The sequence below is a fragment of the Rhinolophus sinicus genome, linkage group LG04 (assembly GCF_036562045.2).
Source record: "Rhinolophus sinicus isolate RSC01 linkage group LG04, ASM3656204v1, whole genome shotgun sequence".
Classification (NCBI taxonomy): Eukaryota; Metazoa; Chordata; class Mammalia; order Chiroptera; family Rhinolophidae; genus Rhinolophus; species Rhinolophus sinicus.
This window is the reverse complement of record NC_133754.1, coordinates 88,312,654-88,329,770: the sequence shown is the minus strand read 5'-3', so window position 1 is coordinate 88,329,770 and position 17,117 is coordinate 88,312,654. Positions and strand designations below refer to the sequence as shown.

The window sequence follows — 17,117 nt, the reverse complement described above, 5'->3', positions numbered from 1 at the left end:
ACACTTTCTATGTAATAATTTCATTGTTAACTCTGTGAGTCCATTCTTTTGTTTAACAGAAAAAATTAGGAATTTTTCTACTAACATTTGTAAGACTCTGAAATTCTATCTATTACTTTTGTAAGCTATTTTTAGACTTTCCTACAAAGGCTCACAAATAAGCACTTCAAGTCAGCACATGGTCAGCACGGTTCAGTTTCAGAAGCTTATGAAACCGCTGGCTTCATATAATTATTGACACGGCTCACTGTATTTAGACAATATTTTAAGAGAGTGAAAAACATAAAAATGGAAGTTAATAGTGGCAGGTAATATTAGGCTGTTAATAGCGAAGAGCAGATATTTCTAAATTTAATAAAATTAACACGAGATGGAAATCTTGCCTGCTGAGAGACATGGAGCTTTTAACATCAACTGGACACTGACTGGACTTAAGCTGATTGATCAATGTTCAGATGTGATGAAAACAGAAATAAATTAAAGAATATGATGAATTAGGAACATGTCATCTAAGATTAGGTATTTTATCACTTTTTTTAAATCTCTGGGAATGGAGCAAACATTGTTCAACTCAGACCCTTCTGCAGGGCAGCATGACCTGTGAAAGTAGGGTATGGCTTAGACTCCTCATCCAGCTCAAACATCACCGTCTCTGTGAACCCTTTCTCCACCCCTCAGACCACATCCGTAGTTCCCTGATGGCCCCTTTACATTCTATATACCCACAATAATTTTCTGTTGGCATTTTAGTCACTATACTGTGAGTCCCTCAAAGACAGATACTAACTCATTGATCTTCCTATCAGATGAATAATAAATGTCTGACGAAGTGTTTCATGCGACAGAAATACATACTCCAAGGGCATGATTTTTTTCTAACCTTGCCACTTTCTCCACAGAAAAGGGGAAGTTCTTCTTCCATATGGACTCAGTCCTGTACAGTCCCTGAGGAAAAAGTATGTGGTAAAAATCAGCATCCCATATGTCGAATCAACCTAGGCATGTTAAAATTACTTTTAATTAACAGAAAAATAAACTAAGCTCAAATATGGTGAAGAGTAGATAAAGGAATTAAATTTTAGGCATGGGAGTTAGTAGCTATAAAACCCAAAAGGTGTTTTAACTGTTTTGGAACTACTATACCATCCTGAGGTTTGGAACAGTAATCCCAGGATAAATGTAGATCTTAAATTGATAAGGAAATAAGCAGAAATTTTTCATTTCAGAGTTAACTTCCTATACATAAAGAAAAAAATAAATTTTAGACCTTGGTCTAATTTTCCCTGGGATTTGAAAGTTCCAAATCACTGTGAAGAGCAGACTGATCAATTCCCAGCTCCACTGAAGAGTATATATTTTACTAAGCTGGAAAAAAAAAAAAAAAAAAGAAGAAGTAATGAATGACAATGATGGAAGGATGAATGAATAAACATAACTTCGTTATCCTAGACTTTAACAAAAAAATCTGAAACAACAGCCATCAAGTATGAAGCAACAGCAATAAATGTTCTTGCCTTAATTAAACCACCTCCACAATAATAACCTTCTACCACATAGAAGTAACAGCAGAACCAGCCCTATCAGAAGATATGCAATCTATCTGAACTGTGGTTCAATCATTACAGTCAACTATCTCATCACTAAAAATAAATATAAATAAATTGTTCTCTTCTCCTGCCCCCCAAAAGCAATTTAATGAAGCATATTTAATAATGTTGAATTTCTGATTTATGAGGTTGGATTCTACTTATTCAAATACAATCCATATTTCAAGTGCTAACATCAGAACATTTTATCTGATATAATCTATAAGTAGTTAGAGCCTTATAATAGACAGATAAAAACAATAATCAAAATAAGGTCAAGTCTTAACAATGTTCCTCATCAAGGCTTTTTTTTGACATTCAATATTATTTTACATTAATTTCAGGTGTACAGCATAGTGGTTAGACATTTATATAATTTAAGAAGTGATCCCTTTGATTAGTCTAGTATTCACGTGGCACTATACATACAGTAGTTATTACTATATTATTGACTGACTATATTTCCTATGCTTTCCTTTACACCCCCATGACTATTTTGTAACTACTAGTTTGTACTTCTAAATGCCTTCATCTTTTTCACCCTGCCCTCAACCCCCTCCCATCTATCACTCCAACAAATCTAGTACTCATCTGACACCATACATAGTTATTACAATATTATTGACTATATTCCTTGTGCTATACCCTACATCCCCATGACTACTGTGTAACAACTAATTTGTACTTAATCCTTTCCCCTTCTTTCACCCACGCCCCTAATCCCCTTCCCATCTGGCAACTATCAAAATGTTTTCTGTATCTATGAGTTTATTTCTATTTTGTTCGTTAATTTTGGTCTTAGATTCCACATATAAGTGAATCTCATTGCTATCTGTCTGACACTCCACTCAGCACAATTCCCTCCAGGTCCATCCATGCTGCTGCAGATGGCAAGAACCCATTCCCTCCCATGGCCAAGCAATATCCCATTGTATATACCGGGAGTGCCAAAAAATGTATACAAGTGGACTTTGGTCAACGTTGCTCAAGCAGTAGTTCTCCAGGATCAGAAGTGTCTGGATGCTGATGGTAACCACTTTCAACACCTCTTGTAATTGCAGAAGTCAAATGTGACTTGTATTCATTTTTGTTATTGGTATATATTATTACAATTTTAATAGTTTTTCTTTCTTAAAATGTGTATACATTTTTTTTGGCACCCTCTGTATATGTATCACCTCCTCTTTAACCATTCTTCCATCAATAGACACCCACACTGCCTCCATATCTTAGCCACTGTAAACAATGCTACTATGGATACTACCTCTCAAAGTAGCTTGGGTTTCTTTGAATAAATACCCAAAAGTGAGATTACCGGGTCCTTCTTATTCTCTTCTTATAGCCTTTGTTTTAAAGTCTATTTTTTCTGATATAAGTATTGCTATACCCAGCTTTTGTTTTGCTTTTTTTCATTTCCATGAAATATATTTTTCTATCCCTTTACTTTGTGTGTGTCTTTCAATCTGAAGTGAGTCTCTTCTAGGCAGCATATATAAGAGTTTTATTTTCTTATCCATTCAGCCCTCCTGTGTCTTTTGATTAGATCATTTAATCCATTTACATTGAAAGTATTTGTTGATAGATATGTAGCTATTGCCATTTTATTAGTCATAATTTTTATCTTTTTTTCCATCCTAAAGAAGTCCCTTTAACGTTCTTTGTAATATTGGTTTGGTGGTGATAAACTCCTTTACTTTCTCTTGCCTGGGAAGCTATTTATCTGTCCTTCGATTTTAAATACTAGCCTTGCTGGGTAGTCTTCATTGTAGGGCTGTGCTTTTCATCACGTTGAATATTTCCTGCCAATCCTTTCTGGCCTGCAAAGTTTCTGTTGAGAAATCAGCTGACAATCTTAAGGGAGCTCCCTTATAAGTTACTAGTTGCCTTACTCTTGCTACTTTTAGGATTCTCTCCTTGTCTTTAACCTTTGCCATTTTAATTCTAATGTGGATTGGTGTGGGCCTGTTTGGGTTCATCCTGTTTGGGACTCTCTGCACTTCCTGGATTTATATGTCTATTTCCTTCACCAGGTTAGGAGAGTTTTCAGTAATTATTTCTTCAAATAGATTCTCAACTCCTTGTTCTCTCTCTTCTCCTTCTGGTACCCCTATGATGCAAATGTTGTTATGCTTGATGTTGTCCCAGAGGTCCTTTAAACTATCCTCATTGTTTTGTATTCTTTTTTTCTTTTTGCTGTTCCAACTGGGTGTTTTCTGCTACCTTATCTTCCAAATCGATGATCTGATCCTCTGCTTCATCTAGTCTGCTGGTGATTCCTTCTAGCACATTCTTCATTTCAGTGTTGTATTCTTCACTTCTGTCTGGTTCTTTGTTCTGATTTCTATGCCCTTCTTTATGCTTGCTATCTCTTTATTGAAGTTCTCACTAAGTTCCTTGAGCATCCTTATAACTATTGTCTTGAACTCTGTCTCTTATAAGTTGCTTAGTTCCATTTTGTTTAGTTCCTTTTCTGGATTTTTCTCCTGTTCTTTCATTTGGGATTCCTTTGTTTCCTCATTTTGGCAGCCTCTCTGTTTCTAGGTATTAGGTAGATCTGCTATGATCTGCTATGTCTCCCAGTCTTGGCCAGGTGGCCTTATATAGTAGGTTTCCTGTGGGTCTCAGTGGCACAGTCTCCCTGCTCACCTGAGCCGGGTACTCCAGGAGTGTCTCTTGTGTGGGTTGTGTGTACCCTTCTATTATAGTTGAGCCTTGATTGCTATTGGCACATCAGTGGGTGGGGCTGACCCTCAGGCTGACTGGCTGTGGGATTTGGCCACATCCACAACTTATGGGCTGCTGTGCAGGAGGTTTACCCCACTGAGTGGGATTCACCTCAGTGGGCTCTGGTGCCTGTTGAGATCACCCTTTGTGTGTGCCACTTGTGGGGCTAATTGGGTGGCGCTCTGCTGTGGTCTGAAGCCAACCTCCAAGTATGTTGGTTCTGGGGCCTTTTGGGAGGGGCTCAGGTGCAGGCCCATCACCCACTGCCTGTGATCAGCCAGGGACTACCCAGTAGGAGCTACAAAGCGATCTGCGGTTGTTCACTGCCTGTGCTAAACCTGGAGACTTATGGGAGAGGTCATGTTGCAATTCGAGGACAGCTGCCACCAGTACCAGGCCTGGGGTAATTCTGCAACAAGCCAGGACATCTGGAGGACTGCTCCCACCTGCCAGCTCCCTTAAGTTTCAGCCACTGATAAAACCTCGTGCAGCATGCGAGTTAAGTGAAGCAGGGTGATGAGAATTCCCTACAGTCAGAAGAGTTGTAGTCACCAGGTTAACGTAGACTATGGTTTGGTGCCAGTGCTGAGCTTGGAGCAACTCAGCAAAAGTCTCTGAGCACACCAAGCCAGTCGCCGCCTGCCTGGGACCCGTGGACTCTGATAGTTTTTCAAAAAAGAATGCAATGAGGCAAGAGCTAGCTCCTCACACAAAAAATGCCTGCAGCTGTGCGAGAGTTGGGTGAGGCAGGTTCCCAGCTGAGTCAAAGGGCAGAGCATTGAGCTCACCAGGCCAATCAGATTCAGATTTGGTCTTGGGGGTGGGCTCAACACAGACACGATGGCGCCTGCCTGCTTGCTGCACAGAAGGAGGTTCTCCTCACAGAGAAATGTTCTCCCACAGAAGCCACACTCCTCAGTCTGCCCCCTGCATGTTTATGAAGCCCAAGTCACCATCCCTCCACTGGAGCACACGGTGAGTGCCTTTGAGCGAGTGATGCTGTGTGCGGACCATTTAAGAGCATGTCTAGGTTTTCTACAGCCTTCCATCCCACCTGAACAGTCAGAATCCCCACTGTTTCTCACAGCAAGATGTTGTGGGGGCTCCTATTCCTGGCACCAATACTCTGGGCTGGGAAGGCCGGTGTGGGGCTGGGGTCTCTTGCTCCTTTCAGTGGAACCTCCATGGCTGAGATATCCCTCCTGGTTCTCAACCGCCACACAGAGATTTGGAGCCAGCCCATTTCAGGTTTCTACCCCTCCTTACCAGTCACAACATGGCTTCTTTATATTTTCAGTTATAGAACTTCTCTTCTGCTAGACTATGGATGGTTCTCCAGGTTGACTGTTCTAGAATTTAGTTGTAATATTAATGTGTTCATGGAAGAATGCAGGCACAGTATTTATTTACTCTGCCATCTTGGATCTCCTCATCATTTTATATGCCCTTGAGGATACTGTTAAAATTTTGTGTTCCTCAACTGTAGAAAGCTCTCTCAGAATACAAGGAATAATATATTCAAGATAATTATAACTCAAACTACTGCAATTAATATAAATCATTATTTCTAATGTTTGGGAAAGATATGCTTGTTTTTAAAACAATCAGTTGGACTTTTGTCACTTATAAATTTATAAAACTAGATCTGGTTGCCGTGTGGAAACATAATTTCATGTAACAGTTATTCCTACATGATCCATCTTATCTATTAATTTGCAAGCACTTTAAGAGGGGGGACCACGACCCTTTCATTGCTATAACCACCATAACACATGGCTCAGAGTAGAACGCAATATATTCATTGAAAGCAGCCTTTGAATACAGCTTTTGGTATACTGAATACTAACTATATTGGGAATTCTTCTATTTTTGCCTCATCCTGACTGAAAACACTTTTCCATATCTGCCCCAAACTTACTGGCACAAAAATTAAAAGAAAAAAGAGGGATGAGAATAATAGAGAAAGAAAAGAGAAAGGAGAGGAGTACAGGAAGAGAATTCAAAGGCCAAAAAAGGGAAAAAAAAGAAAAAAGAAAATAACGAGATGTAAAGGGGACCAAATAGGGATGTGACTGCCTTCATTGTACTTTAGGCCACCTTTGTTACTGGTAGAAGAGAAATCTTGCTAATATGCTAAGATCACTGAACAGTATCCTGGTTTGTTGGTTTGTTTTTTCCCTCTACCATTGTAGACAACTAATTTTCCTAGTTTCTGGTTTATTCTTCCTCTGTTTCTTTTTGCAAAAATAAGCAGATATATGTACGTGCTTTTATTTCTCAATTCCTTCTTCTACAAAAAAAAAATCCTCCTTATAATTTACATACTCTTTTGCAATTTGCTTTTCTTTCACATAACAGTATATCCTGGAAATCACTCCATATCAGTTGATATATATATATATATATATTTGTTTTTTTAACAGCTGCATATCCTGGGATTTTAAGAAGGAAAATGAATAGCTTCTTTCGGTGTCTTTTATCAATTTCAAGTATAATAACTCTTTAAAAATTAGAATGGTGAAAAGTGAGCCTTTCTGTTTATTTCACTAATCAGTTTAAGATAATTGCATGTATGGCATATGAAAATTACTGTATTCAAAGAAATAACTTTCTGTAGGATTCAATTAACATAATTTCATTTTTGTCAGAATATCCTTGAAGATTTAAAAATTATTCAAGATTAATTATTGTACAGTACTGTGAAAAAAAATGTTGAATTCTCTAGCATTGTGGAAAATGGTTGGCTTTTTAAAAAAATATATTATTCCAGTGGGATAAAAACAAAATAAAGAAAACAGAGAAGGAAAAGAATATGCCATCTTACAACTTTAATAAGTCACATTTATCTGAGACAAATAGTTTAAAAATTACATCAGCTTTATATTTAAAAAGTCAGTAGTGGTAAATTATAAAAAATTAATATTGTAAAATATAACTTCTAGATATTATACTTTATAAATTTTGGGAGCAGTCTTCAACAATCTCAACAATGTAACAAGAAAAAACACATACTAAAAAGAGCTTAATCTATAGTATTTCAACATAGAAAATGCAAAGGAAACCATGTGGAATGTAAAAAAAGCAAAACTTTCAAACTTTTGGAAGAAGGTATAGAAAATATCTTTATGACCTCAGTGTAGAGAGTTTTTAAATCAGACACAACACAAAAGCATAAACCACATAGTCCAAAGAAAGGACTAGTAAATTTTACTACATTAAAGCTTAATAACTTGGCAAAATAAAATCTTATCAATACCATAGGAAGATAATAACTAAATAACATAAACAAAGTATAGTATCTTAAATGCCATAGAAGAAAAATCCAAAATACAAAAAAGGACATATATTCATTTGCCTATTTGCCTAATTCATTCAACAGATATTGACTTAGTGTCTGCAGTAGGCAGTGAGCTGAAAGTAAATACATTAAAAAAAAAAAAAATAACGTGGAGCGAAATTATATCCAGCTCTTGGGTGCTTATGTCAACATTACTCCAACCCGTGGTACTCAAGGGTCTTAAGAGCTAATAAACTAGACAGAGTGTATCTATGAGAGCAGAGCATTTTCCATGGAAACTGATATTTTGCAGTTAATCAGAAGCTTCTAAATGCTGATTACTGTTCTCTAGAAGTGATCCCAGGAGAAAAAGTGAAGTGAAAAAAAAAAAGGAATTTCTGCAGAGAAAACCCAGTATTACATATTTTGCTAATTCAACTGAATAATATGAGATCATCTCTAAAGCTATGCTTCAGAAACATGATATATGCAAAAGTTTTCTTGCAATATAGAACTCAATGCTTTTAACAAATTCTCCCTTCTGGGCAACACAATTGATGATGCTTTTATTACCAAAGAAACAGGACTTTAAAGAAAACCTCTATCTTTTAGGACACCAGTACAGAGTTTACAGCATCAGTGTGTTTTAATGGCTCCAGAGCACATAAATGTCAGTGGGGTAATAATGGTTCCCAACTATATGCTTAGCTGAGTCATTAAATATACATCACCTGTAAATTGCAAATAATATAAATATGTATAAATATAATATAAAATAATAAATCATAATCTCAATTGTCACTTGCAAAAAAGGATAATAGCTATAATTTAGCTCCACTTGAATGAGACGTAAGTCAATGACAAATAACAGTCAAGATACCTACACAAATGCTAATTAAAGTGGCACAATTACAGACAGGAGGGACAAAACTGAGAAACTAAAAGCACAACTGAAACCACAAAGTACAACCTCCAAGGAAATGATATTGTCATATGTTTATGATAAATAGAAGCTGATTTGTAGAACACAGAAACATAGTTGCTATTTAAATGATTTCTTTGTAAAAAGGTTTCCAAATTCCACCAAGAGTAATGAAACCGATCTTCAGTCCAAAGCAAAACTGTATTTGGTTTGAAGAATTACTGAGCTCCTCAGTAACCTGTACCATACACAGCAAAAGTCACTTTCAAATATGAAGACAATCCACAAACTATACAAACATGTTTATATTGTTAGACTAGCTAAAATGAAATGGTTCTTGAGACATTTGTAAACCCGTTGAAATTTAGATCCTTGTAGATCTAATACCAAAAAAAAAAAAAAAAAAAAAAAAAAATTATAACGTGCCCATTAAATAGAATCCTAATTGTTAGAGATCCTTGCCCCACAACATAACTGTTCATTCAACATGGTAGGCCCTCTTGGCATTGGCACATTTCAATTTGGGATTCATTTTGTTCAGTATCATATACATTCAGTACAATACAGAACATATTATAATGTGGTCACAGTTTATGATTTCCTCACATACTATCATCCACTGGTACTTGTTAGACCAAACTGTCTTACATGGGAAGATATACATAATTGATATTAGCTCAGGTGAGATTAGCAAAACTGAAGACATATAAAAGACATAATCTGACATACTCCAATGTCAGAATGATGCTGAAAACACCTATTATGCCTTGAATGTCCTGGAGACTTTCACATTCTTAAGATGGGATCACCATGTGAACTGGACACATGTTCCTTCCAGAAATGAAAGTAAGACGGGTCACATCAGCCTTCCATTGAAGGACACTGTGTATCCCTTTCAGGGAGGAAAGCTATCTGCTCCTTTTGAAATAAATATCCCCAGGTAGCCCTTTATTTCAGCCTTGAACGGGAGTCCTTAATGTCACTCTGCAACCCTGATCATGCTATTCTTAGCCTCAAATCCCTCTTGCCTGGTCAATTTTATTTTAACGTATAGTAATTCAACTCCAATAAACCTCCAAAGTAGTGGTATCTTAGGGGCATTCTAATTTCAGTTTAGCCAAGTGACAAGACCAAAATTAAATATGAGAAACTCCTAAAGGCATAAGCAAATCCATAGGTACCCTACATTTATACTTCTAGATTAATAGTTTTGGGTATTTAAACATAGTGTTTGCAATCTACTAAAGTAAAGGGCCTGAAGGGAAACACATTTCACCTTCTAAAATCATCTGTCTTCATCAGCCTGTTTCTCTATGCATCCTTTAATTATGGACTGAAATTCGGTTAGGACTGTCTAGTTCATTCAGAAATCTCTAAGGGCAATAATTTAATATCTTAAAGCATGACACCATACCAGATGAATGTTCAACACAGTTTCAAACAAAGAAAAGCACCGACCACTCTTAGATAACAACTTCACAATTCATACACAGAGGGACACTAAGAAGTAATTGCAAAGTGCAGTAAAATGTGAGGAAAATACACAATTTTTCTCAACACATCTGTAGTATTCCTTTGGCTGGTCTCTTCCATTTCAGAGCCCAGTCTCTTAATTTGATGTGCTGAATTAAACTGTAAAATCCTGAATAATTTGAACTCAATTTGGAAAAATATTTTTTTCATCTTTATACTGTAAAAGATGGTTACATTTGTCACAGTAGTCATGCTTTCGGCCCCCATGAGAGACATAGTAGAGAATGGCAAAGAACATTTTATCCCAGAAAGACATTTAATTCTAAAAACCAGTTCATCATAAGCATCACCTTCAGTTTATCCTTCAGACCCACGGTAACATGCTGTTTAAAACTGCAACCCACATGTACACTCCCAGTCCCCTTTCATTTTTTCATAGCATTTATAATTTTCTAACATTAAATAATTAAATGTTTATTGTTAATCATTCTTGCTAGGATGTAAGCTCCATATGGGAAAGGATCTTTTGTCTATCTCCAAAACTGACATATCCAAAACAAGTAGATACCGTAGACCCTATACAAAGTAGTCACTCAATACATCGTTAAAAACAGTTCCAAGTAGCTCCAGGAGTCAGGAAACTGACTTAAGTAAAGGCCCAGGAAGGTGTCAAGCCACACAGAAACTTAGTACTGGAAGGGTGCAAAGCCAGAACGCTCAATAAGCATTAGTGACAGTTAACTTCCCAGTCTGGAGGAAAGAGCTTCTTTCTAAAGCTCTTTAGAGTTCAGTTTGTTAACTCTACCACTTTAATTCAGCTCTGACAGAGATTAACCCGCCAAGCGCGGTACCAGGCAGCCCAACGGCATGCATTTTGTTACAGTCCTGGACTCATACTGTCCCAATGTTTTATGTAATTTCCCAAAGAACAAAAGCAAAAAGTTCACTCTGAACTCGCCTTCCAACTCAAGCAGGAAGTTCTTTCCCGGCCAAGGTGGAGCACTTGGAAAGTTTTCAGCGTCTGAAAATCTCTATTTCCGGGGCTGAGCCGAGCAATTATCTTCCGGCTTAAAATAAAGATTTATGGCGATTTCTCTCCATCCGTTCCTATCAGTTTCAAAACAGCTTCACCCAGCGTAGTGAAACTTTCTGCGCTATCCCTCGTCATCAGGGCCAAATATCGAAAGCATAATAAGTTAGTGAGCCGGCTCGGGGACAGGAGCTAGGTAAACTGATCGACTGGACGGGAACCGAAAGGTTCCAGGTGACAGAAATGAAAACATCAGCACCCTATGCAGGGCGGCGAGTGGGGAGAGATGGAGAAACACCATAGGTGCCTTCCCCGAGGTCAGGGATGCCTGCTCCCCAACAGGGCTGGGCCACGGTACGGACGTCCCCAGGCAGGTGCCAACCTCGCTAACGTGCGCCAGTTCCGCCGACAACCTCGCGCACGCGCAGCACCGCCTCAGGCCGCAGCCCGGGTTCGGAGACAACCCCACAGCCGCGCTCCCTGGACTCGCCAGCAAGCTTGCGCACGCGCAGCGATGCCTCGGCCCTGGGCCGTGGCGGAAGTGTAACTTCAGAACCCCGCTCCTTGGACCCGCCAGCGCAATTGCGCACGCGCGGAGACGCCTTGGCCCGCGGCTCGGGCGGGGCGGTCGACCCAGGGGCTGCTCCTCAGTAGCCGCCGCGCCCCGGAGCTTGGGTAGCGGGGGCGGGGAGAAGTGGCCCGCCCCTGGGGTATCAGAGAGCCGCCAGCCAGAAGCCCGGCTCCCCCTCCTGACTTCCTGTGCTGGCCCCTAATCCCTACCTCAGCTCAGGCTTTAACCGCATCCGCTCCGCCTCTTGAGTCGCCGTTACTACTCGGTCGGGGACCCGGCGCCGCGACGAGTTGGCGCCTCCCCTTGAAGCGGCCTGGCCTCGGCGAAATGCACTCGGATGCTGGTCAGGCCGCGGAGGGAAAAGGAGGGGAGCGCACTCGAGGAGAGGGAGCCAGCGATGGCGCATCGCCCCTCCTCCCCTCTCGGCTGCCCACTGCCGCCCCCGCCCCTTCCTCGCCGACTCCCCCTCTCCGAGGGGATCCCTAGGACTGGACACCGCCTCCCGCGCTGGGTCCATCTCCGCCCTTTTCCCGGAATTCCCTTCTTCTGCAGGGTTCTGGTCCCCAGAGTCTTGGGAATTTGGAGATGCCTGACTCGGAAGGGTGAGGTTCCTATGATGCTTGGGTAACCTTTTCTGCAGTCCCTCTCGCCCAGCTTTTCTAGTGGTGGTACCCCATCAGGCAGCTCACATAGCTCCTTCACATGCTTTCCCCTTGCTTTCACCTCACTAATGTGCGGCTGAAGACCTGTACCCCTCTAGTACCTACAAAGGCTGAAAAAATGAGTGATGTGTGCCGTGCCCAGGGAGTGACCTGAGTTTCCTTGGGATCAAGGTCTTACAGAAAAACCGCATTCTCCCAGTATTAATTTGCAGTAATTTCTTGTATTATACTGCATTTCCGTAGGCTTTACATTTTAGTAAAACACACCACAGCTTTATGTGCGATAATTTCTTCCACATTACTACACTTGCATTGACCTGAGTGGGTTTTCATATGATGCTCCACAATTAATATCAGCTGTTTCTGTCAAGTAAGCTGGTTGTTTTATACTGGCACAGGTTCAACATTTAAATGATTTGCCAGAATGACTTGAGGTTTCCACCAGAGTGACCATGTCAGTCTTGTTTGGTTGGGCTTTTGTCATTTCATTAGAAAATGACATTTCATTGGAAAAATTCCAGAATGTCGAGCTGCCCTTATAGCAGCTGTTACAGTGGCATTTATGTCTATTATCAGAGCATAGTCCATTAAGCCCCAGAAGGAGACGTGCACTTACTTGATTTTATAGGATAGACTAGGGCAGGTTACATGCATGGCATTGCCTAAGACAAACCCTTCCCCTGAAGCAATCAGTTACTCTTTGGCCTTTTAATGTAGACTCTGACATAACCATAACTGAAAGGACATCTTGGAGTTTTGATTTTAAAAAAGAAAGATACTTAGAGGGATTCTTTCAATAGTACTTATCTAAGGGAGAGGGTGGCCTGACTAAGGAAAGCAGTCAGATGAGGTGGGGGGTTATCACTAAACATACCTTCCTTGTGTAACAATTACTTGTGATGTTTATATCTCACTAGACTGTGCAATTCTTGAGAGCACAGACCATGCCTTAGTAATTTCTGTACCACAAAATGCTTAATAAATGTTTGTGGAATCAAATTACATTGATTATTACATGCTCTTAGTTCCTTAAATATGCTTCCATACTGCATTAAAAGACCTAAAGAAACACAAATCCACCGTCTACTCTAATTTTAGATGGTTTGTGCCAGTTCTCCTGGGCCTGACTGCCTGGATAAACTAACCTCTTAAGAGCAGCTGTGATCAAATCCAAAAAGTTTGAGGTCACCTTTTCTTATACCCTGATCAGTTTTCTCTTTCCTCTTTTCCTATGGCAAAGCATTATAACAATGAGTCTGCATAAAAAATCCACTGACTTATTTTTCTGTTCAGGAAAAGGCTTTTCCTCTGATCACCACCAAAGTTAAAATTCATCATTAAACAAATTTAGAGTTGATCATTAAAAATGTCTTGATTCTAATTCAAACACTCAAGATCTCCTGCCACTGTTTTCCTTTATCCAGACTGCTTTGTATTTAGGGTATTTTAAGAGATTTGAATCACCATTTAGGGAGCAAAATTACAGAAAACCACTATCATACAGAATGTAATGCATCCTTCACAAGTCAACCTATGTGACTCTTTTCCTGCAGGAATGATACTCCTTTACAAATTTATTGATTTGTTTTACGATTTAGCTATTTTAAAATTAAAATAGATAATTTTTGTTACATTAGTTTTCTAGTAAGTTTTATTTTTTATTATTTTTAATCTCTAATGTGATTTATTAATAATAGCTAAAATATATAATACACAAAATAGCACTAGTTACTATCCATGAACATAGCATATATATTTCAACTCTCCTATCTACCTTTTTTCCTTTTTAAGTTTTTATTTTAAGATTTTTATTAAAAGTATAGCTAACATACAATATTATATTAGTTCAGGGATACACCATAGTTATTTAACATTTATATACCTAAGAAGTTATCACCATAAGTTTAGCAACCATCTTGATACCACACTATGCTGTCACAATATTGTTGACTGTACTTCCTATGCTATACATCACATCCCCATGACTTACTTGTTTTATAACTGGAAATTTGTACTTATTCCCGTTCACGTTTTCTGCCCTTTTTTAATTTTTCTATTACAGTTGATATTCAATATTTTATATTAATTTCAGGTATAGAGTATAGTAGTTAGACATTTATATAATTTAAGAAGTAATTCCCCCTGACTAATCTAGTACCTGCTTGGAACTTACATAGTTATTACCATATCATTGACTATATTTCCTATGCTTTACTTTACATCCCCATGACTATTTTGTAACTACCAATTTGTACTTCTTAATGCCTTCAGCTTTTTCACCCTGCCCTAACCTCTACCCACCTATCACCCCAACAAATCTAGTACCATACATAGTTATTACAATATTATTGACTGTATTCCTTATGCTATACCCTACATCCCCATGTCTACATTGTAAGAACCAATTTGTACTTCTTAATCCCTTCATCTTTTCCACCCAGTCCCCCAATCCCCCTCCCATCTGACAACCATCAGTTTCTTCTCTGTCTCTATGAGTTTGCTTCTGTTTTGTTTGTTCATTTATTTTGTTTTTTAGATTGCACATACAAGTGAAATCATATGGTATTAGTCTTTCTCTGTCTGACACTCCACTCAGCACAATACCCTCTAGGTCCATACATGCCGCCACAGATGGCAAGAACCCATTCCTTCCTATGGCCAAGCAATATTCCGTTGTATATGTGTACCACCTCCTCTTTATCCATTCATTCAATAACGGACACCTAGGTTGCCCTCACATCCTGGCCATTGTAAACAATGCTACTATGAATATATCGATGTACATGTCCTCCTGAAGTAGCATTTGGGTTTCTTAGGATAAATACCAGAAAGTGGGATTACTGGGTCATTCTTTGTCTTTTGTTATATAGCCTTTGTTTTAAAATCTATTTGTCTGGTATAAGCATTGCTACACCAGCATTTTTTGTTTTTTTTCATTTCCATTTTGATGAAATAACTTTTTCCATCCCTTTACTTTTAGTCTATGTGTGTCTTTCAATCTGAAGTGAATCTCTTGTAGGCAGCATATGTAAGGGTTTTGTTTTCTTATCCATTCAGCCACCTATGTCTTTTGATGGGAGCTTTTAATCCATTTAAATTGAAAGTAATTGTTGATAGATATGTAGCTATTGCCATTTTATTATTCACAATTTTGATCTTTTTTATTTTTTTTTTTCCATCTTAAAGAAGTCCCTCTAACCTTCCTTATAATACTGGTTTGGTGGTGATGAACTCCTTTAGCTTTTTCTTTTCTGGAAAGCTCTTTATCTGTGCTTCAATTCTGAATGATAGCCTTGCTGGGTAGAGTACCCTTGGCTGTAGGTCATTGCCTTTCATTATGTTGAGTATTTCATGCCAATCCCTTTTGTCTTTCAAAGTTTTTGTTGAGAAATCAGCTGACAATATTATGGGAACTCCCTTATAAATTAGTAGTTGCCTTTCTCTTGCTGCGATAGGATTCTCTCTTTGTCTTTCACTTTTGCCAGTTTAATTGTATGTGTCTTGGTGTGGGCTGGTTTGGGTTCATCTTGGTTGGAACTCTCTGTGCTTCCTGGACTTGTATGTCTATTTCCTTTGCCAGATCAGGAAAAGTTTCAGTCATTATTTCTTTACATAGGTTCTCAATCCCTTGCTTTCTCTCCTCTCCTTCTGGTACCTGTATGATGTGAATGTTGTTACGCTTGATGTTGTCCCAGAGGCTGCTTAAACTATTCTCATTTTTAGGATTGTTTTTTCTGTTTGCTGTACTGATTGGGTGTTTTATGCTACTTTGTCTTCCAAATTGCTGATTGGATCCTCTGCTTCATCTAGTCTGCTGGTGATTCCTTCTGGTACAGTCTTCATTTCAGTTACTCTAGTCTTCACTTCTGACTGGTTCTTTTTTATGGTTTCTGTGGCATTTTTTCTATGTCCTTGCTATCTCTTCATGGAAGTTCTCACTAAGTTCCTTGAGCATCCTTGTAAACATTGTATTGAACTCTGTATCTGGTAGGTTGCTTGCCTCCATTTCACTTAGTTCTTTTTCTGATGTTTTCTCATGCTCTTTCATTTGGGACACATTTCTTTGTTTCCTCATCTTGGCTGCTTCTCTGTTTGTTTTTATATTTTATGTAGATCTGCTATCTCTCCCAGTCTTGGTCATGTGTCCTTATGTAGTAGGTGGCCTATGGGGCCCAGTGGCACTGTCTCCCTCGTCACCTGCTCAGGATGCTCCAGGAGTGTCCCTTGTAGGGGTTGTGTGTACCCTCATGTTATAGTTCAGCCTTGATTTCTATTGGCATGTTAAGGGGTGGGATTGGCCCTCAGGCTGACTGGCTGTGGGGTTTGGCCACATCCATAGCTTACAAATTGCTCTGTAGGGAGCTTATGCAACTGAGTGGGATTTGCTGCAGTGGTCTCTGGTGCCTGTTGAGACCACCATTTGTGTACCACTTGTTGCACTAATTGGGCAGTGTTCTGCTATGGTCTGAAGCCAACCTCCAAGTATGTAGGCTCTGGGGCCTCTTTGGAGGGGCTGTGGTATAGGACCAGGTCACCCACTGCCTGTGACCAGCTGGGGCCTACCTGGTAGGAGCTACAAAGTGACCTGCGGTTGTTCACTGCCTGTGCTAAACCTGGAGACTAGTGGGAGAGGCCACACTGTAATTCAAGGACATCTACCACCAGTACCGGTCCTGGGGTAGCTCCACAAAAAGCCAGGACGCCCTGAGGCCTGCTGCCACCTGCCAGCTCTCTTAAGTTTCAGCCATTGATAATACCTCGTGAGGTTGGGTAAGGCAGAGTCTCAGGGAGTCATTAGAGTGAGAAGAAGTGTGGTCAACAGGTTAATGTAGACTCTGATTTGGTCTACAGCCTGGAGCTGCTCAGCACAAG

At 39.3% G+C, this 17,117-nt stretch overlaps 1 protein-coding gene and 1 long non-coding RNA gene across 10 annotated transcripts in view; one reads left to right on the top strand and one right to left on the bottom strand.

The window, feature by feature from the left end:
• The window catches only part of RCBTB2 (RCC1 and BTB domain containing protein 2), a 41,826-nt gene extending 29,810 nt beyond the window's left edge, over positions 1 to 12,016 (bottom strand). Inside the window, exons 1-3 of one of the 9 annotated variants that reach the window (XM_019748016.2) lie at positions 11,793 to 11,968; positions 1,268 to 1,365; positions 881 to 945 (exon numbers count right to left, since the gene is read on the bottom strand). In XM_019748016.2, coding sequence (XP_019603575.2) covers positions 881 to 922 — 42 coding nt within the window. In that variant the 5' untranslated portion in view covers positions 923 to 945; positions 1,268 to 1,365; positions 11,793 to 11,968. Of the gene's footprint in view, positions 1 to 880; positions 946 to 1,267; positions 1,366 to 10,940; positions 11,483 to 11,792 lie in introns of those variants that run through there. The other 8 variants (XM_074329951.1, XM_074329950.1, XM_074329952.1 and 5 more) reach the window with 8 other exon arrangements.
• Positions 12,017 to 12,070: 54 nt separating this feature from the next.
• LOC141571064 (uncharacterized) overlaps positions 12,071 to 17,117 on the top strand; it is a 39,978-nt gene continuing 34,931 nt past the window's right edge. The window contains exon 1 of the long non-coding RNA XR_012495581.1: positions 12,071 to 12,185. This is a non-coding gene — a long non-coding RNA (uncharacterized LOC141571064). The remainder of the gene's footprint in view (positions 12,186 to 17,117) is intronic.